The sequence below is a fragment of the Lissotriton vulgaris genome, chromosome 7 (assembly GCF_964263255.1).
Source record: "Lissotriton vulgaris chromosome 7, aLisVul1.2, whole genome shotgun sequence".
NCBI classification, from domain to species: Eukaryota; Metazoa; Chordata; class Amphibia; order Caudata; family Salamandridae; genus Lissotriton; species Lissotriton vulgaris.
This window is the reverse complement of record NC_141695.1, coordinates 1,527,176,229-1,527,202,840: the sequence shown is the minus strand read 5'-3', so window position 1 is coordinate 1,527,202,840 and position 26,612 is coordinate 1,527,176,229. Positions and strand designations below refer to the sequence as shown.

The 26,612-nt window shown below is 48.4% G+C and overlaps 1 protein-coding gene across 3 annotated transcripts in view; it reads right to left on the bottom strand.

The window, feature by feature from the left end:
- Positions 1–26,612, bottom strand: part of NFATC2IP (nuclear factor of activated T cells 2 interacting protein) — a 637,099-nt gene that overhangs the window by 310,095 nt on the left and 300,392 nt on the right. For 2 of the 3 annotated variants that reach the window (XM_086932403.1, XM_086932401.1), the window contains one exon: positions 17,829–17,951. In XM_086932403.1, coding sequence (XP_086788529.1) covers positions 17,829–17,951 — 123 coding nt within the window. The remainder of the gene's footprint in view (positions 1–17,828; positions 17,952–26,612) is intronic. The other variant, XM_086932402.1, reaches the window with a different exon arrangement.

Sequence of the window (26,612 nt, the reverse complement as noted above, 5' to 3'; positions counted from 1 at the left end):
GTTGCTCTCGATACATGGACAGTCTTCACTATTGCTTCATGTAATGTACCATTTGCTTTAGTAACATGCTCATTTGTGATCTTCTCCTCATGACCATTCCTGTTCCTATTGTGAAGCGCTCTGACCCCTAGGGGTAAAGTCTGCGCTATATAACAAGCGTAAATAAATAAATAAAACAAGAGATGGTGCAAACTCCATCGATGGGGCGTTGTTTTATCGCATTGTTGCCCGGTATGAACCCAGTTTCACTGGCTTTGATGTAGACAGGGCTAACTACTTTTCCCCAAAACTAGGGCCGCAGGGTATTTGCAATGCTAATAAACATCTCCACGAAACTGTTTGAATGGTGCAAGGCCAAACTTTGGAAACCTTCCCAGTAGACAATGACGTTAAATGTGCCCCAGAATAATGGTCATTGTTCACTAGCAGGATCAGAAAACAAGGTGTTAAATATACACAGCGCGATAAATCTCTTCAAAAGCATTAACTGGCTCATTGAATATATGTTCCAATAGTTGTCAGTCTGTTATTCAATTATTGCACAAGTTCTTTGAGGAGTTAGCAAAGATGTGTTAACTTGCAAAACTGAACTATGATAATAAAATACCTTGTAAGAGACGTGTGGGAGAACAGCTGCTAGTTCTTAGAGACCTGTTTCGCTAAGTGGCATATATATATATATGTACTCGGGTCTAACTTCCAACTGATGCAGAGGTCACGACATTACCAGACCCACCTTCTACCTTTCCGGGGTGACCCAGTGCATGTCCCCCAGCCGGAAGTGAAAGTGAAAAAAGGGGGGCCAGATGTCCGCACCCGCGCCATTGCCCTCATGCGGCGGGCTTCTGTGCATGGCTGCCCACGCCCGAGGCAGTTTTCCCCGATCACCAGTTCACCCGAATACACGAGCAGGTGCCAAGATAAACTTGTATTGTGGCACGAACAGTCTACCCCGCTGCCAGCTTATACTAACCGTTGCGCCTGAGACATATGCAACGAGCTGCACAGAACCTAATTAGTGATATACTGGGGCTGCATTCAGGGACCACCACATGAAAGCAGTGTCTGGCCATCCAAACCCCCTCAGCCCTTCATTCCTAGTGCAGTTTAACTGTGTCATCACATAACTGCCTCATCGGCGAAGACCTGGAGCTGCGGTGCTGCAACCGCCAGCCCGCACTGCTACAACTAATCTATTATTCTAACAAGCATACTACTGAGAGGGGGTCGGCGCTGCCTGAATTTATTGCTTTCAGCAATCCAAGACACCACAACGGGCCACGGGGAGGTGGCAATCAGTGTCAGTTGTGAGGGTAAAAGGTGCCGGGCAAGCCAGCAGACACCCGGAGGGACAAACCGCCCGAGGCAGATGTTCCGGGCACCGGGATCGCGGACAAGGGAACCAGTCCCATCCCCGTGCTCTCCCCCCTCCCCTTCAAACATTTGGCATCAGACAACTCAAGGGACCCAGTGACTCGGCTGGGACGCCCCCGGCTTGCCACTGCCCTTGCCGGTGGGGGGTGGGGGGGGGGGGGGGGGGCAAACACACAAAGTGGAACACACACTGAGACCTGCAGCGCTTTTCCGGGTGATCAAGATGCAGTTGTTAAGGTGCTGCGGGTTTAGGGGCGTCCTTTATTTACAAATGAGTGGGAAGAGACCGCTGCTTCCCGCGGCTGTCCCACGGGGCCCCTGACACAAGTTGAACCCCCATTCCCAGCTGCGAACACGTGTATTAAGGAAGTCTCAGAATCCCGTTCTCTCCCGCACGGACGCAGCGCTGGATTTCTACAGTAAAATATCTAGGAGCTTATTTCAGGCCAAAGTCACACACGAGACGGTGGAGGGGAAAGACACTCGCCCTGCGCACGGTGCTTGGAGGGGCGTGAATGATATCATGGCCGTGGGGAGCCCGCACGAAGCGGGCACAGGCACCCCCTGGCCACGTGGCCAGCTAACGGACACCTCCGCATTGCCGGAGCAGTACGGAGAGGTCGGGAGCCCACCCCGCCTCTCTGACCTCGAGATTGAGCAGTTTACATGCCCCTGGGGCTGGCTAGGTCGTGCGGCCAATTTGGATCCCGGACGGGATGGCTGCCGGCCCCGTCACCTGGCAGCAATCCGCTGGGCTCGGCCGTGGGGGAGTTTGCTTATCCCCGCCCGCCTTAACAAAGAATAAGATTGACCCTCTGGAGCCCAAATTGATAAATCACCCGCAGTTGTTGAATTGCTCTTATTCAACAGTTGTTACCCGTTGTTACCTAACAAGGCCTCGGGCGCTTTTCGTGGGCGGCCATGGTAAAGTCACAGCTGTATGGCATTGCGAGCGCCCTGACGCCTTCGGGTAAAGTCTGAGCTATATAACTGCCTAACTGACGTAGCTAGAACCCTGGGATGCTACAGTCCGCCCTATACAACCGCCTAAATGAGGTAACTAGAACCCTTGGATGTTACGTTACTGAACACCCGCCGGTCATCCTAAGCGCCCTGCCGCCTTACGGGTAAAGGCCCAGCTACATATCATTGCGAGCGCTCTGACACCTTCAGTTAAAGACCGCGCTATACAACTTGCCTAAATGCTGTAAATGTAACCTCGGGATGTTACGTCACTGAAGACCCGCGGGTCACCCTACCGTTGTGTTGCTGTAGTTGGCCACACAATGCACGGCCATTGTTGCCCTCATCGCCACGCCTGCTATGGCGCCTAAAGGCCTCAGGACGCCTCCCGTGAGCGGCCATTGTCACCTTGGACCATCGTATTTTCTCGCACAGTGAAACCCGCTCGGGTACTCAGCGGTCCCCGTTGCCCGGTAATGGATGTCGCTGTAGCATTTTCCACCAAGCCCGGCCATTGTTAACCTCATCGCCTTGCCTACTATGGCACCTAAACGGCTTCGGAACGCTTTCCGTAAGGGGGCATTACAAACTTTGCACCATCTGCTTGTCCGTCCCGTTCCCTACAGTGCCGGCAATGCCGGACCAGACTCGGGGGCGTTCCCGGCGTCGCGTGACGTCGGCAAAAGCCAAAGAATGTCGGGAACGCCCCCGTGTCTGGTCCGGCATTGACGGACAGGCCCCTCGTCCAATGGCAAGGCTCCATTTACGGAGCCAGCCAATGAATGACGAGGGCCGAGCCAAAGCACACTACAGTTCTCATCAGGTTTTCGCCTGCGCCGAAAAAGATGCGCAGAGCGCATCTTTTTGGCGAGGCAAAACCTAACAAGCATTTACAATGCAATGGTTTCGCCTTTGGAAAAGTTAGAGCTATTGGCATTGTAAATGACAACATTTGTATTTATGTGTTGGTTTTGGAAACGGATAAATAAATGGCATTGTCATATACAATGGCAATAGCTTAATCTCTCGCAAATGTGAGACCTATTGCATTTGCACCCACAGATACACACAGAGTCACACACACACACACAGAGCCAGCCGCGCGCACGCGCACACACACTCACAGAGCCAGCCGCGCACACACACAGAGCCAGCCGCGCACACACACACACAGCCAGCCGCGCGCACACACACACACACACACAGCCAGCCGCGCGCACACACACACACAGCCAGCCGCGCGCACACACACAGCCAGCCGCGCGCGCACACACACAGCCAGCCGCGCGCGCACACACACAGCCAGCCGCGCGCGCACACACACAGCCAGCCGCGCGCGCACACACACAGCCAGCCGCGCGCACACACACACACAGCCAGCCGCGCGCACACACACACACACACACACACAGCCAGCCGCACACACACACACACAGCTGCACACACACACACACACACAGCTGCACACACACACACAGCTGCACACACACACACACACACACACACAGCTGCACACACACACACAGCCAGCCGCACACACACAGCCAGCCGCACACACACAGCCAGCCGCACACACACAGCCAGCCGCACACACACAGCCAGCCGCACACACACAGCCAGCCGCACACACACAGCCAGCCACACACACACAGCCGCACACACACATCCAGCCGCACACACACACACACACAGCCAGCCGCACACACACACACACACACACACACAGCCAGCCGCACACACACACACAGCCAGCCGCACACACACACACACAGCCAGCCGCACACACACACACACAGCCAGCCGCACACACAGCCAGCCGCACATATATGCCCTTGCATTCTGGCCAATGTATAGCTTTCAAAAATTTAAAAACTTTTATCAAAGTATGCTTGGAAACCATACTCCTAGCAAACTTATAAGTATTTCTTTTTCACATGAGCAAATATACATGGTCCAAGATTTTAATCCTAAGAGGTAGGCTCAGCCTTTCTTTACAAGATTGATAACATGAGTGCCATTGATTGGGAAACAATAAGCCAAGAGACCCCAGGGTGAAAGTGCCCCATCAAGAAATACAGGTGTATAAACATGCTATGTTATCTTATATTTGCTGATGCGGAAATCTGTGCGAATGCAAATTCATCCTTTCTACATCCCCTTTACACCCTCCCCCCCCCCCCAACCTGTGAATTTATTTTTTTACTCCTCCTCTCTACGGGAGTAAACTTTCAACCTTTTTTATTGTGGGAGAAGAGTAAAGAGGAGTTGGTGAAAACCCGTCAACGTAGAAGTTAGTGTGAACAGACTCAAAGGAATAGTACTCTGGATCTACTGCATAGTCAGTGAGGCTATCAAAGCTTTGATATATTGAGGATGCTGCCATAGTTTGTCACCTCACTACTTGGCACCAGCAGGGGCAAGCGGATGTTTTTTTTTTTTTTACAGTATCTGTAGTTTTCTGGCAAATTGCGGTCCACGGGCAGGTGGATATATTATAAAATTCCACACCCCTGAAAAAGGAAGCGAAAACAAAATAGAGGAAAACAGTAATAGAGAAAGAAAGCATGGACTAAAAAGGAATTAGTAGGAGTATGATAAAAGGACTGAAAGAAGAGGCATGAGATGGTACCAAGACTAAGCAGTCTTAGGTGTTCAGCAACCCCGGAATTCTGCAGCAATCGTGGCGTGAGCTAGGAAAAACTTTGGGCCCTGTATTTAAAAGTTTGCAAATTCAGCACTAGAGTGTTGTGCTCCAAGCATCTCCAATAGGTGTGCATCAACAATCGCCACAGGTGGGCTGGGAAGCGCAATGGATTCAAGCGGTCAATGGGTATTGCAGTTTGCCCAGTTCTATACCATAAGGCATTACCCTTTCAAAGTCATCTAATTGACCATCCCAAGACTGCTTGGGCGCAGACACATCAGCAAGAGCGCGTTTGCATCCACATAGAGATGCAAAAATACAGAAAGTATCTGTACAGTGGTAGCCGAATGGTACATCTCTCGGAGCTATGCATATATAGTGCTGGTAAAGTAGTATTTAAGGTTCTTACTCAGGGAAAGCCCTGCAGTGGAATCTACGGAGCACTCTAGGCACTGACCCTTTTGTTGGTTTAGTGACCATGCAAGTAATGAATTACCAATAATGTTGGTGCACAATTTAGTGTACAATAATTAAGTATTTGCATTTCTTCAGATTTCATATTTTCTCCAGAATAGATGCTTTGTGCTTTACAGTGATATTGCAATCACTTTGTTGACACGAAGGTGTTCCCCGTGTGCCCAATGACACAGTAATGAGTCTAGTGCGTACTGCTATTAGCAAAATCTATATCCGGCGTTATGATACAAAGGGTAAAAGGCATATTCTTATCTTTTCGTACATTCTTATCAAGGTAGCAAAAGTGACTACATAACACAGCCGTCGCTTATTTAGGAACTTAAAAAAGGAAAATTCAAAATGACTTGTATTACCTCGTCTAAAACTCATGTACCGACTGAGAGTTGAACAACATATTTGCATCATTCTCATGGCTATTAACAGGCCAATGCCTGAGAGTGGCTCTTTGTCAGTCTTCTTTCCAGTCTACAGCACTCGGCATGCTGGGACATGTAGTTTCACTTTCCACATAGCGCAGGTATGAATCTGCAAGTCCCAGTGTGTTTTTAGTCCTGTTGACTTAAAAATCAGAACACAATGCGATAAATGCGCAAGATACAGAAAGGAGGCACAAAAGGTATTAAAAATCGACAGTCAGTGCAAGGACCGGGTAGAAGCGAAACGCCTTTATTCAATTAAGCCTGGAGACACAATCAAGGCTCCCTTAATTAACATCACGCTGGAGGTCAGGCCCTGCAGATGGGGGTAACATTTGATAGGCAAACTACTAGAATGTTATGTATAGCAAAAAAAAGGTCCGGATTATGACAAAAGTGTGCGTTATCTGCAGAAAAATGCGCGTCACTTCTTGGTTTTAAAATAGTAAGTCGAATACTCCGACTTCGCTATCCTTAACCAATCCAACTCCTGACTCTTAAAAAAAAGTTTGAGGGCGACAGGTTCAATCTCTCGCTCTGCTTTGGGATTCTTCCGATTGTAGGGGTGAGAAACTCAAGGGGGCAGTAATGATGAGAAGAGACAACAACCTGGACATTCTTTCTTCATTTCACTCGGGGGATCTTATTCCAGCCTATTGAGTATTAACTCCTCTCCGCGAGCCAAAACACATCGCTTCCATGCGCCATATTGTGCATTGAAACAACTTCAAGAGTCCTGGCAAGACCGTGCTTTGTTGACGTGTGGTTAGAGGCGGGCGTTCGATTAAGGTTTTACAACGTAGCACGGCAATATTGCCTCTAGGCGCTACATTATGCAGCACAACATTGCCTCTGATTAGTTTTTTCTGGCTCGTAAAAATAATAGTGGGAGGAGGGGGTAGGTGGGAAGGAATGCATGAATGGTGTAGGGGACTGCCGCTTGAATTAACTGCACAATGCGAAATCCGTTTTGTTGAGCTGTCGTATTCTAGTGCCTTACAAGCTGTACCAGTGAAGCAAGTATTGAGTGAATGAAATAATGAACAGTCACCTGCCTTATATAGAACATTGTAATTGTCCCATGGCGCTACACTGTACCAAATGGCAGATGGGACAGCGCATGCCTGAGGACGTGTATTGGAGATGTTGAAAAAATGAATGAATGACTGAAAAAATGAAGGACTTCTACAGCACAACACCTAAAACTGTGAAAACTCTAGCGATACATTGTTCGAAAAATGACAGGAGTCTAGAAACATGTCTACCGTGGTGTATTGACTTAACAAAACTAATTAAGTAAAACACATCAACACAACGATTTGCAAGAGAAATGGTGTGGTGGTATGTAGCGCCGCAGAGTGGGTGGAATGCTGCCTTATTGGCTCCGGAGTGCGGAATCAGTAAACAAATGAATGAATTCGAAGACTTGCATGGCACAAGACCCCAGACTAAATCCCGTCCAAGTGCCACTCTGCCCAGGGCTATAACTTTAGCATGCAGAGAGTTGTGCCGTGCTAATGTTGTTTGAGGGACTGAGGCAGACACGGGTGGAGAACGACCATTCAGAAAGAGAAAGATTGTATAGCAAGAAATCACCTCTAGGCGCTACATCGTTCTGTTCCGCAAGGGCAAGGTGTGGTAGGTGGTGTCCTCCTGGCAGGGCGCGTGAATACATTAATGGGAGCACCACTGGGCGCTACATTACACGGTGGGACAAGCGCAAGGACCGAGAACAATATGTCCTCGCCCTTTGACGGGATGAGAGAAGGACGCATCGAATGAATGATTGAATGTGGACATCTGTAAGCACGATACTGAACGGCCTCGAGGTGCTAGACGGGCAGTATGGCCACTGAAGAGTTTCGATTGGTCAGAATATTGCCCATTGGCATGTGGACAGAATCGCATGCTGGACAAGTGAACTACTGAATGAAGAGGCTCGACTATCACATCAGCGCCACATGCCGAGGCGTCTCTGGGCGCTACATTGTATTTTAGGACCACTTGGGTGTCACGGGATCATGCCGTGTTAGCTCGGGGGTGGAGGCAGGCTTTCCGACGTAATGTGCGGATTAATGAGCACATTTGTATGTCACAGTGCCACGAATGAAGTGGAACTGTATTCGTTGTCTAGTGCCTGCATGCTGCAAATTCCATGCGAGCCGAGGGCTATTTGTTTATTTTCTTATCTCATGATGGAGCAAACTTAGATAAAGCACTATATCCAGAGAGTCATTTCTAGGCGCGAACACGGATGCACCATAGGAGTCGACATCACCCTCTACAGCTCGGAAGGGAGCTAATCCAACCTGAAGCAGAGCGCGCTCTTCATATGACACGGGTGTGAATCGCGTCTAGGCGCTAGGAACGGTCACCAGTAATGCGAGTTTCAAACATTTTGTATCTGTATATATATATATATATTGCACATACCGCACATTCAGTAGATAGCGGCAGGCGAGGACGTACAGCATAAAAGGCACAGAAAAGCAAGTAGTAAATAATACTAACACGTAGCGCTGACTGTGATTAGAAACACCTCTGTTCGCCCTTTCATTGTGAATTAAAAACGCCTCTGTGCGCCCTTTCATTTTAAAAGGCGACACAACTGCGACCGTAGCCTGGGGTCTTCAATGTCATCTTGCTTCGTGCGTTGCTGGGTCTGCTTCTAAAGGCCCCAACCCCACGAATCTCTTAATTTCAGTGTTTCCCACTGTGTTTTGTGAAAAGTGCACCTTTCCTGCTCTCCTCCCCTTGGAGGGTGCAGCCTAGAAAGAGAAGACACGCATGCCGTATAATACGCCTGGTTGCATTCAGCCCTGATGTATATATACCATATGCTTTGAAAAATAGGCCACCGTTAAGTGCTCATCTATACATCTCCAGCTCTCCCTATAAATTGTTCATGATGTTTTTAACCGTAAATGCGCAGATTTTCACGCGTGCATAGCACCCGGGTTTGGGTTGTTTCTTAAGTGCTCGCAGCTTTAGTGACACGATAACAAACAGCGATGACCTTACTCGCTTGCCGAAGATCACACGTTGGGGTCACGCGAGAAGCCTGCATCAAAAATGAAGTTCATGGGTTCAAAACTCTCAACTTTACTCTCAATGGACTTCTTAGACAGGCAGTTTTAGGGCAGCCTTTCATCTTTTCAAGGCTGATGAAGCGAGGATCATTGGGCGGGAGAGGACGAGGGGGGCGGGAAAGGACACGGACGTCGGGAGGGAGGCGGGAAACGTGGGGACGGCGGGAGGAGGGACACAAGGCAGGACAGCAGCAAGCACGGCCCGGCCGGACCAGACTCGGGGGCGTTCCCGGCGTCGCGTGACGTCGCCAAAGCCAAAGAATCTCGGGAACGCCCCCGTGTCTGGTCCGGCATTGATGGACAGGCCCCTCGTCCAATGGCTAGGCTCCATTTATGGAGCTAGCCAATGGGACGGGGGGGCGTGTTCCATAGTGCTTACTATACTCAATAGATTTCTCTGGAGGCGGAGCCTGCTCCGCCCCCCCAGCGAAACCTAAAAAGGAATGTGGGGAGGAGCCCATCAAACACCAAGTCTCTCGGACACCCCATCTATGCAGCAACTCCCACCCTATATACCACCTAAGGATTATAAATTGTACAGTACGAAACAAAATAGGGAGAGATCCCACGTATCATAGCAGCACGCACATAAAGGGTGTCTCGTCCCGAGGTCCCACCCGCCTAACAAATCTAGTCGTCCCATCCCCCATGTGTACCAACAAGAACAATGAGCTGCGAACATCATATAACGCAAGGAGAATTACACTCGCACAATGCAGGAACCGATGCAAACCGAGATTTTAGTCAGCCAGGAAGACACAGTCCACCAAAAAAGTCCGCTAACCCTGACCAGTACGTATTCGCCCCCACAGCCAAAACCCTCGTATGGCAGTCCACACGGGCTGAACAAAGGGACAAGATGGCCGCCCTCGGCAGGAAGAAAACAAGTTACTTACCTGTAACTTTAGTTCTCCAGTATTGGTATCTTTCATAGATTCACATGCCTGAATCATTCCCCGTCGTCGAGACGGGAGTCTCCGGTATATAAAAAAGCAGTGCTTAGTAGTATAGCAAACTGAAAAGAGGCCTAGGCCCATTTCCCTTTTGCAACCCATAGCCTTTGTTATGTAAAAAAGGCCCAAACTTTTCCCTGAACCAATCAGAGCTCCTCACCCTCTAGAACACTCCTGAGAGAACCTTCTGCCCCTCAGATTTTTCGCGCACTTGTGCATATAACACACTTCTTGTGCTAAATCCGAGGTGAGCCTCTCAGGGGAGGAGGGTGGGTGCATGTGAATCTATGAAAGATACCAATACTGGAGAACTAAAGTTACAGGTAAGTAACTTGTTTTCTTACTCCAGTATTGGATCTTTCATAGATTCACATGCCTGAATCAGAATAGCGAGCAGTGAAAAAACAAAGCACATTTTCCTGATACATTACATAATCATGCAATACCATTAGAAAATGAGGCATAATCTCATATACACATATACATACTTATATAAAATGTGACTTTGTAAACAAGAGATTATGGATGGAGGGATGTAAGAAAGGCTCACCGTTACTGGATGGTATTCTGCAGTACCGCCTCTCCCACCGCCGCATCCGATTCTGCGGCTGCCTCCAAGCAGTAGCGCCTGGTGAAGGTGTGGGTAGATGCCCAGGTTGCTGCTCTGCAGATATCCTGGATTGGCACTCCTCCAAACAGTGCAGTGGATGTGGCCACCGCCCTCGTGGAATGGGCACGGACTCGTGCATTTAAAGGCTTTGCAGCATCGTGATGACAGTAGACAATCTCACTGGAAATCCATCTGGCAATTCCCCTCTTTGACAGAGGGAAACCTTTCCTGGGTGCGCTGAAGGCGGCGAATAACTGGGAAGACTTGCGGAACGCCTTAGTTTCTTTCAAGTTAAATTTCATACATCTCTAAACGTCCAGCGAGTGCAATACTCGTTCTGCCACTGTCGATGGATGAGGAAAGAAACGTTTCAACACCAATGGTTCGTTCAAATGAAAATCAGTTGGCACCTTCGGAATGAACTTCGGGTTTGTCCTGAGAATCATTCTATCCTCCTGAAACTGTAAGAAAGGCTCCTGAATCGTGAGCGCTTGTAGTTCACCTACTCTTCTCGCTGAAGTCAATGCACTGATAAGAGCAACTTTCCAGGACAAGAACTTCAGGTCTGCCCTGTGTATCGGTTCAAACGGTGGTTTCCTCAATTGCGAAAGTATAACACTCAGATTCCATAATGGTGGTGGGGAGGCTTTACTGAAGGAAAGACTCTAAATATCCCCTTCATAAATTGTTTGATAGTCCTTGAGGACCATATAGATGGGCCTGATGATGACCTACTGTAGCGGGATAACGCAGCCAAATGCCCCTTGATGGAGGCGTGTGCTAATCGTGACTTTGCTAACAGCAGAATGTAAGGTATAATTTGATGAGGTGCAGCAGTAAGATTATGAACATCATGTCTCTTACACCACTGACAAAACCTCTTCCATTTCATCCTGTAGGTTTTGTTCGGACTCTCCGCTCTGGCCTTGGACAGGATCTCCCTACATTCGTGTGAGATGGTCAGATGGCTAAACTCATAGTGTTCAGGAGAAAGGCTGCTAATCGCAAGGATTTCGGGTCCGGATGGAGCACTTGCCCCTTGGACCTTGTTAGAAGCGATGGAATAAGGCGCAACCGATTTGGACGGTCCTCTGAAAGCAGCAGTTCTGTGAACCAGTGTTGTCCGGGCCACCATGGGGCTACTAGGATCAGCCTGCACAGCTCTTTCTTGATCTTCACCAGTACGCGGGTGAGAAGAGGAATTGGAGGAAAACCATAGGCCAAGATGCCAGACCATGCCATGGAAAACGCATTCCCTCAAGATCCCTTCTGGGGAAGCCAGCTTGCGAAGTACTGGCATTTTCTGTTTCCCCTTGTAGCGAAGAGGTCTACTATCGGTGTTCCCCATCTTCGAAAGACGCTGTCCAGGATCCCCTGGTCTAGCTCCCATTCGTGGCAGGACAATGTTAGCCTGCTGAGAGTATCCACCTTGACGTTTTGATCCCCCGGGTGGTGGTCTGCTGCCAATGATATTATTTGCTGAAGAGCCCATTCCCATATCTCCTCGGCTTCCTGAGACCGGGAGAGAGATCTCGTTCCCCCTTGCCTTGTTCACATAATGTATTGCCGTAGTGTTGTCTGTTCTTACCAACACTGGCGAACCTCTTATCCTTGCCAGAAAAGCCAGTAATGCCAAGTGGATCATTCTGAGCTCCAGCAGATTTATGTGTAACTGCAGCTCCTGTGCCTTCCAACGACCGCTGACTTGAAGGTCCTGAAGGAAAATGCCCCATCCTTCTAACGACGCATCCGTCGTTACCACTAGCGGAGCCGCTCTTGCCAGAAACGTCAGTCTTTGAGACACATTAGCTTTTTGTGTCCACCACTTTGCTGCCTGTATCATCACTGGTGCCAACCGTATTGCATCGTCGAAGGATCCCTCCGCCTGATGCCATTGAAGATCGATCTGTTTCTGCCATGGTCTCATCCTTAGCCTGTAGCAAGGTACCAGGGGAATACAAGAGGACATCGTGCCCAGCAAGGATTTGTACCTGCGGACTGAAAGACTTTCTTTTTACCAACTCTTGGAAGAGGGACACAATTCTCAGTTGTCTTTCCTCGGAGGGAAACGCTTTGTTGCATTCCGTGTCCAATATTGCCCCCAGAAATGTCGCAGGAGTCAGACACTATATAAAGATTAATGGTCCTCCGGCTACTGCCAATCGAAGATACAGTTTAAAGGAAGGATGAAGGGGATGTGAAAAATAAGCATCCTGTAAGTCTAGAGTGGTAATATGATCCCTTGGGTTTAAGAGTAGCCGAATGTGTAGGGACAGCATTTAGAAAAAATTGTTTCTTTTGGTAAGTATTCAGAACTCTCAGGCCTAGAATAGGGCGCTATTGCAGGGCATTCTTCCGAACTGGGAAGAAACACAGGAGTAAAAAACCTTTTTGTTTTTGGAAGATCGGCACCGGTTCTATTGCTCCCTTTCGGAGCATTGTCCGAATCTCTAAACGCATCTGAGTTCGATGTTTTTAGTCTCTTGACTTGTCTGCAGTGTTGGAAGGAGGGAATTGAAGAAACCTGAAGAGTGTGTAAATTTTAGTATATTGAAGCCCATCTGTCTGCTATCTTCTGTCCACAATATAGATGGGAAGCAACTCTCCCACCCATGGAACTCGTGGAGAGGAAAAGCAACATGCAGCCAGATCCCGGAGGTTGTCATTGTCTTTAACCATTTTTTTTTTCCCTGACGAACTCCTAGTCCTCTAGGAGCAGACTTTGTATAGTTCCTTGTTTGTTGTAACTCCTATTGTTCACAATATGGTTGTGATGATGAGGAATAACAGGGGTTATCTTCCCTTGTTGATAACTCCCTTTGTAGGATGATTGGCCTCCTTTCCAGTCGCCTCGGAAAGGCACCTAACGGTATCATAGTGTACCCAGGGTATTTGTATTCCCGTTGATACCTTGAATGCCTCATCCACTTGTTTCCCAATAAATCTTCTCCATCGAAAAGGAGATTCAGGATCCTAATTTTGGACTTCTGGTCTTAAGGCAGTCGACCTTAACCACGTCTGACTCGTTAGCACCGTCGCTCGCCTCATGTCTAATGTTCTCTAGGAAGAGATCCAGGTTAGGCGCCATATTGCACCATATATGCTTGTATTAACTGCCCAGAATAGCAAGGGCATTATCTGCTTTGCCTAAGAGAACAGACATGGATGAGAATCTCTGTCTTGCGTTGTCCAAGCATCTCCCCTCCCTGTTCGGAGGTGTTGATATAGGTGCAGAGGGATTGTTAGATTGCTGTTGCGCCACTTGCTAATACACGAAATGAGATTTTGGATGGTTTTGAATGGCTACATGAAATAGTATAAGAAGCAATCCGTTCGTATTGTCGACATAGGAAGCTAGAATCTATCGCAGCTGTTTCCATTATATTATGGAATCTGCGGAGAATCCACCCGTCCTGGAGAGGGAGATGCTGGAGATGGATTCAAGTAATCATCCCATTTTTTGTTGGGATCTGTTATTTCTCCCTCTTCCTGGTCATCCTCAGCTGTGGTGACCGGATTCTGGTGGTGTATTATTCGAGGAGTTGCCAGCCTACCTTCTTGTTGTGGCGCCCTGTTTCTAACTGGAGTTGCAGGGATGGGATTTCCTGAGCAGCTGGTGCCGGCGGAAACCTCTTTCCATAATCTGCCAGCATAAACTGCAGATCTATCATCATGAAGCATGGCATTCCAACCATTCCTTCCTGGCACTCATGGCGATAGTGCTGTTGCTGTGGTACTCCCCATATCACTCCTCACAGTCCTTCTCATACTTCACATGTAATTGTGAGGGACTAATAGCGTATACCAAAAGGTTCTTTTCCTATGAATCCTGCTCTTGAAGCAGTTGCTGATGATTTCTAATCTTGGAATTTTCCTCGACGAGCCCGTTGAGGAGATTGTCATCGTCGACACCAAGTATAAAGAGCTATCCGTCGTCGACGACAGTCGTCGTCGCTGCTGTCTCGTAGACTAACACCGTCGTCGACGACGACGACCCTCGTAGACGACCACCGTCGTCGACGACGACCCTCGTAGACGACCACCGTCGTCGACGACGACCCTCGTAGACGACCACCGTCGTCGTCGACGACCCTCGTAGACGACCACCGTCGTCGACGACGACCCTCGTAGACGACCACCGTCGTCGACGACGACCCTCGTAGACGACCACCGTCGTCGACGACGACCCTCGTAGACGACCACCGTCGTCGACGACGACCCTCGTAGACGACCACCGTCGTCGTCGACGACCCTCGTAGACGACCACCGTCGTCGTCGACGACCCTCGTAGACGACCACCGTCGTCGTCGACGACCCTCGTAGACGACCACCGTCGTCGTCGACGACCCTCGTAGACGACCACCGTCGTCGTCGACGACCCTCGTAGACGACCACCGTCGTCGACGACGACCCTCGTAGACGACCACCGTCGTCGACGACGACCCTCGTAGACGACCACCGTCGTCGACGACGACCCTCGTAGACGACCACCGTCGTCGTCGACGACCCTCGTAGACGACCACCGTCGTCGTCGACGACCCTCGTAGACGACCACCGTCGTCGTCGACGACCCTCGTAGACGACCACCGTCGTCGACGACCCTCGTAGACGACCACCGTCGTCGACGACCACCGTCGACGGCCATCGTCGACGACCACCGTCGTCGACGGCCACTGTAGAAGACACCGTCGTAGACGACCACTGTCGTCGACGACCCTCGTAGACGACCACCGTCGTCGACGGCCATCGTAGACTACCACTGTCGTCGACGACTATCGTAGACGACCACTGTCGTAGACGACCACCGTCGTAGACTATGCCGTCGTAGACGATGCCGCCGTTGACGGAGAGGCTGCCTTAGTCTTTACCTCAGAGGTATAAAAGACTGCTTCATGAAGGGTTCTTTGACCAGAGGAAGTGATTTTGACGGCTCAGAAGTCGTCTTTTTAACATGATCTTACCCCAAAAGCATGTCCTTTCTTCTCCTTTTCCACAGAGTGAGGAGATTTTGAAGGACTGCGCCCATAAGACCCATGAGTGGTCTTTTTGAGGGCCTTCTCAGGACGTTCCCCTGAGGAATGAGTTTGAGGAGATTTTTATCTCTTATGAGATCTCCTACATGTTGAGGACGCCGCCTCATCACTGTCACTGGGGAAAACCTCCTTTCTGGCCTTAGCGTTTGACACCCTATTAAAAGGCGCCCTCCACGACCTCTCAGAACTTACTTGAGAAAATGCGATATATCTTGTGGTCTGTGGCCTGCGGGTATAGACAGTAAATTTAGTCAGTGTGAGGTTCATCAGTGTAGTGCAACCTCTTGGAACAAGTTGTACAGGCTCTAAATGATCCTTTCTTCTCCTTTCCAGACATTCCTTAAAGAATGTATTCGAAGATAATCCATAGTAGAACCGAATCCAGAAGAATTCCTAAGAACAAAGTTCTTTAAAGAAGTTAAAAAACACAGAGTTTGAGCAGAGCTCAAAGGAGACTCCCTAGCACAACGTGCGGTAGAAAGATCTGAGGGGCAGAAGGTTCTCTCAGGAGTGTTCTAGAGGGTGAGGAGCTCTGATTGGTTCAGGGAAAAGTTTGGGCCTTTTTTACATAACAAAGGCTATGGGTTGCAAAAGGGAAATGGGCCTAGGCCTCTTTTCAGTTTGCTATACTACTAAGCACTGCTTTTTTATATACCGGAGACTCCCGTCTCGACGACGGGGAATGATTCAGGCATGTGAATCTATGAAAGATCCAATACTGGAGTAAGATGGTGTTCCATAACAAAATGGACGGGTCCGTCCGCGACCAGTTCCATGTATCCCGCTAGACAGCTCCAATGGTTGCACACTGGTCAGCGAGAGAATGAGTATCAGCAACAGGGCCAAATGAACACGGGTAGGCAGACTTACTAGTTGCTGTGTCTGTGGCGTCATTACCAAAGGTAGCAGAGCCTCGAAGGAAACTGTGAGCACTGGTGGAGGCAGAAACATTGTAGCGCCGGTGAAAGAAATAGGCAACAATTCGCGTCCGCCAACACTGCCGGGAGGCTGAAGGGTAGAGCACTTGTTTGGCAACAATGTAGCCTGGGCAGGAGTAACAACAGACACATCATCCCAGTGAGAGAGGCAGATCGGCGATGTGCAGGTCACCACGGGCGTAGCAGTCTCAAGCCTCTCATACAGCGATAAAAAGCCCACACGCATCTCTGCCCGCAAGTCATGGATTGCAGCAAGAATGGAGCCATAAGTTGGGGCCGCCGGGGTTTCCATATTCGCCTCGATCACAGGCGCGGGTCCCCAGACAGGACAGTGTCCGGGGGACCTCAGCACAGTCCAGGTCCTATCCGAGGCAGCGTGAGCAGTAGATGCAGCCAGGTCAGCCATTCCAAGAGCCCCTCCGGGGGAAGCAAGAGGGCGCAGGGGCGCAAGTGCCACAGAGAACACAGGGATGTAGGTCGCTGTCCGACCGCAGACACACAATCAGTGGGCGACCCGTAATGGAAGCCCCACGGTGGTCGGGAGCAGGCTTGAGGGAGAGCTGCGGTGTTTAAATGTCCGCCATCATGGGGGTAACGCTGCATACCTCGTTTGCAGATCTCGGCAGCGGAGGCGCCAAAAGAAGTTCCCGGTCGGCAGGCACTCCGTGCATAAATGAAGGGCAGGCGCAGTTAGTAGCAGGTAGAAGCGCAAGTCAAGGCGCTAGATTCACTCCGCCTCCGTAGCCTCGGTAGCTCCGGCAGCTGCCATGCCAGCGTGTCCGCCTGGGTCTCGGTCTCAGGGGTAGAGACGAACTCCGCAGTGCTCTCGGCCGTGCAATGGGTTCCAGGCAGGCAGGAGCGTCGGGAGAGCACCAGTCAATTCCGCACACTGTCCCCGTCCCCTCGCTGGCGTTTCGTGGCAGGATAAGGTCAGGATTTCGATGAGGGGAACAAAGGATCGGGGAGCCGAGAGACTTCACGTCCGTTCACATCGCCATCTTGGCTCCTCCCCCCACATTGCACTTTTTTATGCACTTTTAAAACACTTTTTGCACATTTTGCATATTTTGCACATTATTGAAGTGGACCTATTAACGTTGCTGCTATTTCTTCATCCTTTTTTCTTATTTTTAATACTTTTAACTGTATATAATGTTTTTAGTAAGGAGGGACATTCTGTGTGTTACTGTGATATTGACTGATTGGTTTATGTCTTATGACCAGCTGTCACATTATTTGTACTGTACTGTTCTGAAACTGCAATTGCATGTACTTTTATGGATGTTTTTATTCCGAATAAAGATCTTTTGACTTGACTTGAAGTGCCTTACCTTATTTGAATAGATGGGGACAGTGGTGATCTCAGAGGGGTTGAGGATCCTACGACGTTTGACACGTGGACCACTAGGCATTTTGGTGCGTATTATCTCCACGTCGCTGTCACTGCTACCCTGCTGAAGAAAAATCGGTCTAATGGTTTAATCCGGTTATACAAATAAGTGGATAGTTTATGTCTCACATGACAAGCAGGACGTTTACAGGTCTGTAAGCAGGATGAAAACCTGGTTGAGGTATGTATACTAGGAATTCTGCAGGTTAAAGAGGAACCTGTGTTCTGGAAAAGGCTGCAGGCATGGAGAGCACATGAAAGAAAATGTGTGGGAAGATGGCTCTGTATATACTATACCAAAGTGAGGTATAGTGTGCACAGAGTCCAGTGGAACCCCAAAGGTAGGCAGCGGTAAAGTTAGTTAGCACCTCACTCTCTATTTGTGATACTGCTGAACTGCTTGACCACACTACCAGAGGACAGTGTTACGCATTTGTTGTACACACTCCATCAACTAATTAATTCACACACTCAGACTGAACTTCAGACAAATTGTTTTTGTATGAAAATATTTTCTTGTATTTTCTAGCAAGTCTGGCACAGGTAAGCAATAAATACCTTACAGCAGTAATGCAGTTTAACAGTTTGAATTGTAATTGTGTATGCAGTTTGTTTTGACTTGCAGTATGGTTGCAGAGAGACGCAATACTTTGTAAATACAGTACATAGACTTGAATGGGCTTTTCAGTAAAATACCAGGTAAGTTACTTTTAGGATTAGATTACTTTTCTTACTCTGAGAAGTACACCTGGATACCACTCTGGGACATTTCCTGTAAACAGGTAAGTCAATTCGCTTTGATTAAATAGTTTATAGTAATAGTTAAACAATTCTGTTTTGAGGCAAGTATTTGGTAGTGAAAGTGGAGGTCCTGGTGGTAGACTGTGGGGTCTCCCAGGGTTGATGAGGCACTCAGGCGGCCGGGTGCAAAGAGGGGAGGCCCAATGTTATCCAATGGGGGAATAGGGGGCCTCCAGTTGGTAGCTGCTGATGAGCAGTCCCCAAGGTTGTGGGAGCCAAGCTCCTCGTGTCAGGTTTAGGACAAAGGGGGATCCGGTTTAGCCCACAAAGTGCACCCGCAGCGGCGCTAGGGTGCAGGGTGCTGTTTTAGCGTTGGGTGCCCTGCTTTCAATGGGTATTTTCGGCTTTGGTGTTCAGCTGCAGGCTCAGTCCTGGAAGACTTCCAGGATGAACCAACAGCTGGGCAGGTAAGTTGAAGGGCTCGAGGACTTAGGTGCACCTCAGGTTCTTTTCTCCAGGGCAGCTGGCTGCAGGCGATGTCAGGGAGTTCTGGGGGTGGGGGTCAAACCACTGTGGACTGAAGCGTTGGGGGACCTCGCTGGGACCGGGGAGCCACCCAAACTGGGGCCGTGGGCGACTGGTGCAGAGGTAGTTGAAGGCGTCAGGTTTCTTTTTCCTCAGCAGGCTATAATTCTTTCTTTGGCGATTCTTCTGAACAGAGCTGCTGTTCACAGGAGATCCGGTCTTTGATGAAGGCAGTCAGTCCTCCCAAAGGTTCTGGAGGTCACTGGCTGCAGGACAAGACTCTAGGAAGCCCTCTTTGTGCATTTTTCATTAAATCCCACACTTGCATCACTGTGGGTTTAATGTGCTGAGAAATTTGATACCAAACTTCAGTTTTCACTGTAGCCATTATGGTGCTGTGGAGTTTGTAAGTGCAGTGCTGGGAGTTTGTCATTACAATGTCTAAGAATGGACTTCGAAACTATAGGCGTACAGGGATCATGCACCTGTACTCTCACCACTGGTATATTGCACCCAGCTAGAGGGGTGACTGATCGATGCCAGGGCAATGGGTTGTAGGCATGACACGTATGCCATGTAGACTCTTCACTTGTTCTGCACCAAAACACGCAGCCTGCAAGGGCAGTAGGTGAGTGAAATGGTACAGGACTGCCAAGGGTGGAACAATAAGTGCTGCATCACTTCGAGGTCTTCCCTGGTCGCAGTGCACTTGGTACCATTTACCAGGGCTAACCTAAGGCTAAAGATGCCAATTGGGTTCGTTTTGGGGAAAGAACAGAGGTCCAGGAAACCCGATTGGCAGGGACCCAGGGCACATCAAGTCAAAGTGCATCAGTTGTCTGTCAAAAAAGTGTGGAGGGGTTACTGCAACAGTAACTAACGTTCCTACGCAGTGGCAGCAGGTTTACTGGTCTGTGTAAGAGTCAGTTAGAACTTAAATGATTTAAATCATCCCACTTCCAACAAACCCAACACCATCCCTACAGCCTGCACATCATTACCCTAGCACATAAATACCATTCTAAACTACCTGTCACACAAGCACTATACAACAGGTCAGGGACAGTTTAAACAAGGGTGTTTACCATTCCAGAAGCAACTGAACGACCCAAGCATATCTTCCTAACTGGGCCCCAGTGTCGGTCTCATAGGGAGCCATAAATAAAAGAGAACCTTTTGCTCTCCAGCAGGGCAGTCTGCGCATGCACATCACAGAAAATAAATTATTTCATTAGTCTGAATTGACCCTGACTGGGAGCACTAGAGCGCGGGATTTAGAAAACAGTTTAAGGGCAAGGTGCATGCATCCAGTTGAGCTTGATCACTCCATAAGGGAAATGGGTACTAAGCAGATCACATCGCAAGTTGACAAACTCTCCGGTCTCCAGCTTTCAATGGGCATTTGGGAATGCCAGGTATGCACATGTTTGTGCACTGATCTAAAACTTTACACCGCATAATGCAGATTTTGAACTTAAGATAATTGCAGCCAAAACAAACCCGTTTTAATAACCTGAGAATAACAAAATATTGAGTTCAAACATTCAAGGATTCCAGCTTAAACCGTGCAGATTGTATGCAAACTACATAACACAATATTGGAATTAGACTATGCTTTAATTACTTACCGGTAACTGCATTACACAGAGTCTTCTTCCCTCGCTTCTATTCATTATACAGGAGGCATTTCGGCCTCACCCATACCACGCAATGTCTTAATCACCTGATAAAAATCCCCCTCCATACTCCTGTAATATCACAATCTGAAACCACACCAATGACGGTTGGCCTGGACTACCAAGGAGGGAAGGATGTAATGAATAGAATTGAGGGAAGAGGAAGAGTAATGCAATTACCGGTAAGTAATTGAAGCATTACATTCTCATCCCTCCCTTCATTACACACAAGAGATGTAAAAGCCAAACAGGACAACCAAACTGGAAATTAACAAAAACATGTTTATTTGAATAACAGACAAAAAGAAAGAACCGCTATTCAGGTACCATAGCGGACAAAACCCTAGAACCAAAACCCTTAGACCGGTCAACCACCTGCACTATCCAGTAATGAGAGGCAAATTCAAAGGGGAAGCCTAGTGGAACAACCCTGAACCCCCAAGGGAGAAACCTAACCAGCAGTCTTGTAGGCCAGAGAAATCAGGGTCTGAGCCCACCTACTCAAGGTAGTGGAAGGACGCAACCCCGATTCACTGAACCAAAATTCACAAACAGGGAATCTAAAATCCGAATGGAAGCCACCCGCTCCAAACAGATCAGGAGAGCCCTTTTGACATCCAAAGGATGTAACTGCACCTCAAACTCGGAAGGAGGGGGGAAAAACTAGGGCGGATTCCATTACTGGTCCCCAATGGTTCTAGGAATCACACTTTGGATGAAAGGACCGGCCTCAAAATTATCCAGTCATCAAAAATCCTACAAAAGGGGGCGTGGCCAGGCGCTAACGAAGATGGCCGTCTAGACCCCGAGCTCCGCGGGTACCGCGGCTCTCCCCGCAAATATCCTGACCTCATCCTTACCAGGGCGCTTGTCCATCTGCGCCCTGGGCCCATCTGGGAAGCGACCTCAAGCAGAAAAAAAAAACTGAGCTCTGGTCCGCGAATTGGCCGAGGAGCGGCCATCTACATCTCCGTCTACAGGCCGGGTGCTGCTGGTCTGGACCCGGCGGGCCGGGAATCCCTCTACCCGAGGCCCCGGCTTTGAGGCCTACCCTCGCCAGCCTGGGCGGAGGATCGCAGTGGAGCCAGCGAACATCCGGCGGCGCAACACCGGAACGGCGCCTCCCCTGTCTGTAAGGAGGGGGAGGGGGGGGGGGGGGGGGGGGGGGGGTCGGCGGACTGGTGGAGTGTGAAGCCTGTGAAGGTAGCGCAGGGGACCCCCATAGAGGCACCTAACCCGAGACTGACATCGCTATTTTGCGGGCAACAGCGGAGCAGGGCTCGGGGACAGCAAGTGGTGAGACGGCGGGGCTGGTGCCCACAAAATGAACAATTGTTACTTACCTGTAAACAGGTGGTTCTCCAGTATTGGTGTCTTTCATAGATTCACATGCTTGAATATCCCCCGTCGTCGGAGTGGGAGTCCCACGGTAAATAAAATAGCAATAATATTTATATATATATATATGTAACATAAAACCTGAAATATGTAATAGAAAAAAGGCATAACAAGCCTACACATATTTCTACATAGGAATGCATGGAAAAGGAAAAAAACCATTTGCAGTCTATCATTGTCATTATGTTGGTCCAAACTACAGCCAATCAGGCGCCAGCAACCCTCTAGAACCTTCTCCTCAGAGCTCAGCACCTCAGATTTTCGTAGCACAAGAGTGACCACAGAGTCTATGAGGAGAAGAGAGCCTCTGAGGGGAGGAGGGTGGGTCGCATGTGAATCTATGAAAGACACCAATACTGGAGAACCACCTGTTTACAGGTAAGTAACAATTGTTCTTCTCCAGTATTAGGGGTGTCTTTCATAGATTCACATGCTTGAATAGAATAGATAGCAGTACCCTCCTTAGAGCTGAGATTGCAAAGTACATCCTCAAAAGTTGAAGACAATAATATACAGCTGAAAAGCATTTAGCAATCACAGAAAGAAATGGAGGAGGGATCAGAGGCTCACCTTATTGAAAAAGATGACGAAGCACTGCTTGCCCCACTGCGGTATCCGCTTCGTTGACAGCTTCCAAACAATAATGTCTGGTAAAGGTGTGCCTGCTGGACCATGTCGCTGCTCGACAAATCTGGTGTAGAGGCACCCCAGCAAACAACGCAGTGGACGATGCCATCGCTCTTGTAGAATGTGCCTTAACTGGACTCGGTAAAGGCCTGCCAGCCTGCTGATGACAAAATGATATGGCTGCAGAGAGCCATCGTGCCACTGTCTGTTTAGTCACTGAATGCCCTTTTCGCAACAGTCCATATGCTATAAATAGCTGATCAGATTTACGGAAAGGGGCTGTTCTGGAAATGTAGAATTTTAGACAACGTTTTATGTCTAAAGAATGTGCTCGTCCTAGCTGTATATTTCCATAGGCAATAAACAGTTGATCGAATTTGATAATGACAGAGGTCCTTGCAAATAGAAATTTAAAACATCTTCTGATGTCAAGAGTATGTAAATGCCCTCTCCGCAGGGGATTGTGGATTAGGAAAAACGTCTTTAAGATAACTGGTTCTTTCAGGTGAAAATCCGAAGGCACCTTTAGGCATACCCCTTGTACGTAGCACTACAGAATTGGGCGTGAATCGTAAGAAAGGTGAATTGACAATGAGAGCTTGAACATCACAGACTCTTCTAGATGAAGTTAATGCTAACAAAGAGAAAAAACGTTGCATGTTAGGAAATTGAAATACATCCTAAAAATTGGCTCAAATGGGTGGCGCATGAGCTGCGCTAATACTACATTATAATGCCATGATGGAGGCGGGCGACGTACAGGAGGAAACATTCTGAGTAGTCCCTTAAAGAACTGTTGTATTCTGGAAGAATAAAGAGAGATGGACCCATCCTGACGTTACCTTGAAATGGCTGCCAAAAAGACCTTCAACGTTGTATGAGATAAGCCTGATCTTGCCAGGTGCAAGAAAAAAGGTAATATCTGGTCCGGCGTTGCAAGAAATGGGTAAACCCCAGCAGATTAACACCAAATGCAGATTATTTATGTATTTATTTATTTTTAAAGACTGTATGTCTTTAGTAGGTGCTCTCGCGTAAGCCAGTACCTCTTACAATCCGCCGAGATAGTCAGATGAGCTAATACAAGGTGCTCAGACACCAAGCTGCTAATTTTAGAGAAGCCGGATCTGATGGCAAATTTGACCATTCTGAATGGAGAGGAGATTTGGAATTGGTCGAAACTGTATTGGATCGTACTCAGAGGAGAAGAAGTTCGGTGAATCAGTATTGGCGAGGTCACCTGTGGGCGATGGGAATCAAACGATACGGCTCTTTGTTCATTTGACAGAGAATTCTCGGAACCAACGGTACCGGAGAAAAGGCGTAAGCATATATTTGAGACCAGTTTATCGAAAACGCCTTCCCCTGCGAGTCCCTGTGGGGATGCCAGCTTGCAAAGAAACAGGCATAAGCTGGTTTTTTTTTTTTTGGTCGCAAAGAGGTCCATTCGATCCGCCGTTGGCTGATGCAGTTCCTATTCGTGGGTGGACACCTGTTGACCTGCTGAGGGTGTCCGCCAGCACATTTGCAACTCCCGGCACATGAACAGCCAAGAGTTTGATCATGTGCTATATTGCCCAAGCCCATATCTCTTGGGCTTTCTGAGGTAGAAGAACCAACCTCGTTCTTCCTTGTTTGTGCAAGTAAGGTATTGTCTGTGCAAACCAATACTGTGGCTCCTTGAATGATAACACGAAAGGATTTGAGGGCTAAGAAGATAGCACCTAGCTCTAGCCGATTGATGTGCTAAGCCTTTTGTTGAGGGTTCCCATTCCCTGCTGAACCTTCAGCCCTTGAGATATGCTCCTCAACCCTCGAAGGGATGCGTCTGTGGTGATTGTGTAATTTGGCACTTCTGGAAGGAATAACGTACACCCCTTCTACAAATTTCTTACTTAGACCCACCAACAAAAAGGGGGGCCTCTTGCATCCGAGGATTGATTTGAATGAGATCTACAAAGGAACTGGAGACCTGAAACCAACGTAGAAGAACCACCAAGTGGGAGATGCAAGCCTGTTCGTGCGAGATAAACACCCTTGCTAGGTTGGTATTGATTGATGATCCGAGAAATGTTGATATCGGAGCTAGTACTAGTTGTGACTTGTCATGATTTATTGAAAATCAGGTCTTGAAACAGTGACTGACAAGTTTGGGTGTGCTGGACTGATTGTAAATAAGAGCGAGCCCTTATTATACAGTTGTCTCAGGAATGAGAAATGTGTATGCCTTGCAGACGTAGACAGGCTGCCACTGGTGCCAGGATGTACTTAAAGACACTTGAAACGGACCTAAATCCAAGAGGTAGGACCTTTATTGAATAAGTTCTGTACCTATTGTAAAGCGTAGCCACTTCCTATGCTTAGGAAGGATTGGCACATGAAAATAGACATCCTGGAGGTTGAGAGTAGTTATAAACTCGTTCTGGCATAAGAACTTAGGATTTTGTTGAGGGACAACATTTGTAAAGTATGCGCAAAGATCTAAAATCATGCAACACTTTCCTCATTTGATTGTTGATGAGAAACCGAGAGTAAACCCTAACGCTGTTGGAGATTCGGAACCACTCCGACGGTCCCTGTTTGTATCCATATAGACACTTGTGAAAACGACACCCGTAGATGAGAAGGAGGAGGTCCCTTTGGAGGTGTAGAAAGAGGGAAATTAGACAAATTCTAAAGTGTGCCCTTGGGCATGACGTTTAAAAACCCAACGGTCCTCTGTCACCTTTGACCAAGTGGAGTAAAAGTGAGATATTAGATCTCTGACGTTTTTGGAGGGAATAAAGGTGTGTTCCCGGTAATCCATTGTTTCTTAGAAGAATTTGCCTAGGCTGTACGATGATAGTCTAGGTAGGACCTGTTGGTACTGTGCCTATGTGACTGCGTTTGATTTGAGAAACGCAATTGATTTTGATTGTAGGAGCCAATACTGGAGGGAACTCCCTTGAAACAAAGGACGTGGAGCTACGTCCTCGGTGTGAGAAGGTGGCCTGATATGCAGTGCTCACTATTCTAGTGAACACTATGTATCAGTCCAGCAACCCTTATTGATGATTGGTTGTAAGTCAACCTTATAGACCAGCTATCCTAGTAGCGTGGATACGAGCAGTCTAAGGCTAAAGACTCGAGAGGGCGCGTTAAGCCAGCTGTTTACCACACATATACCCCTTTAATACCAAGTGAAAGGACACCACACAAGTGTTATGAAAATAAACAGTTATTTATTTAAAGATCACAACAGCCCTGTACTCTTTATGAGGACAGGGTACTAAGCACAAACCAAAACTCTTACAAAAATACTTAAGTTAGCACAGTATATACAAATGCCCGAGGGGCACGGAAAACCATATACTCTGAAAGTGGAATGCGAAATTCCTAGCAGGTAAGTACAGTACTAATAGCTTTTGGAATCGCTAGGACTTGACTAGGGAATCGTTAGATTATGTCTAGGAGGCCTAGGGGACTCGGGTGCAGTGTGTGCACTCTCACGCGAGATGCGGGACAAAAGTCTATGGTAGCTAGGAATTAGAAAGTTAGTGTTCTCGGGCGAACCCGACCTGGTAGGGAGAAAACGAAAGTAGATTCTGACCCTTGGATAGTGAGGCTATGCTGGGGCACCGAAATGCCGAAGTTACCTAGCCCAGGGGCTGCAGCTGCATAGGTCTGAAAAGACGTCGGGAATCCTCGTAGACGGACCAGGAGCCGGAAGAAAAGATGCTGGCCGGTGACCAGTGAAGAAAGTTCAGTCGGATCCAAGC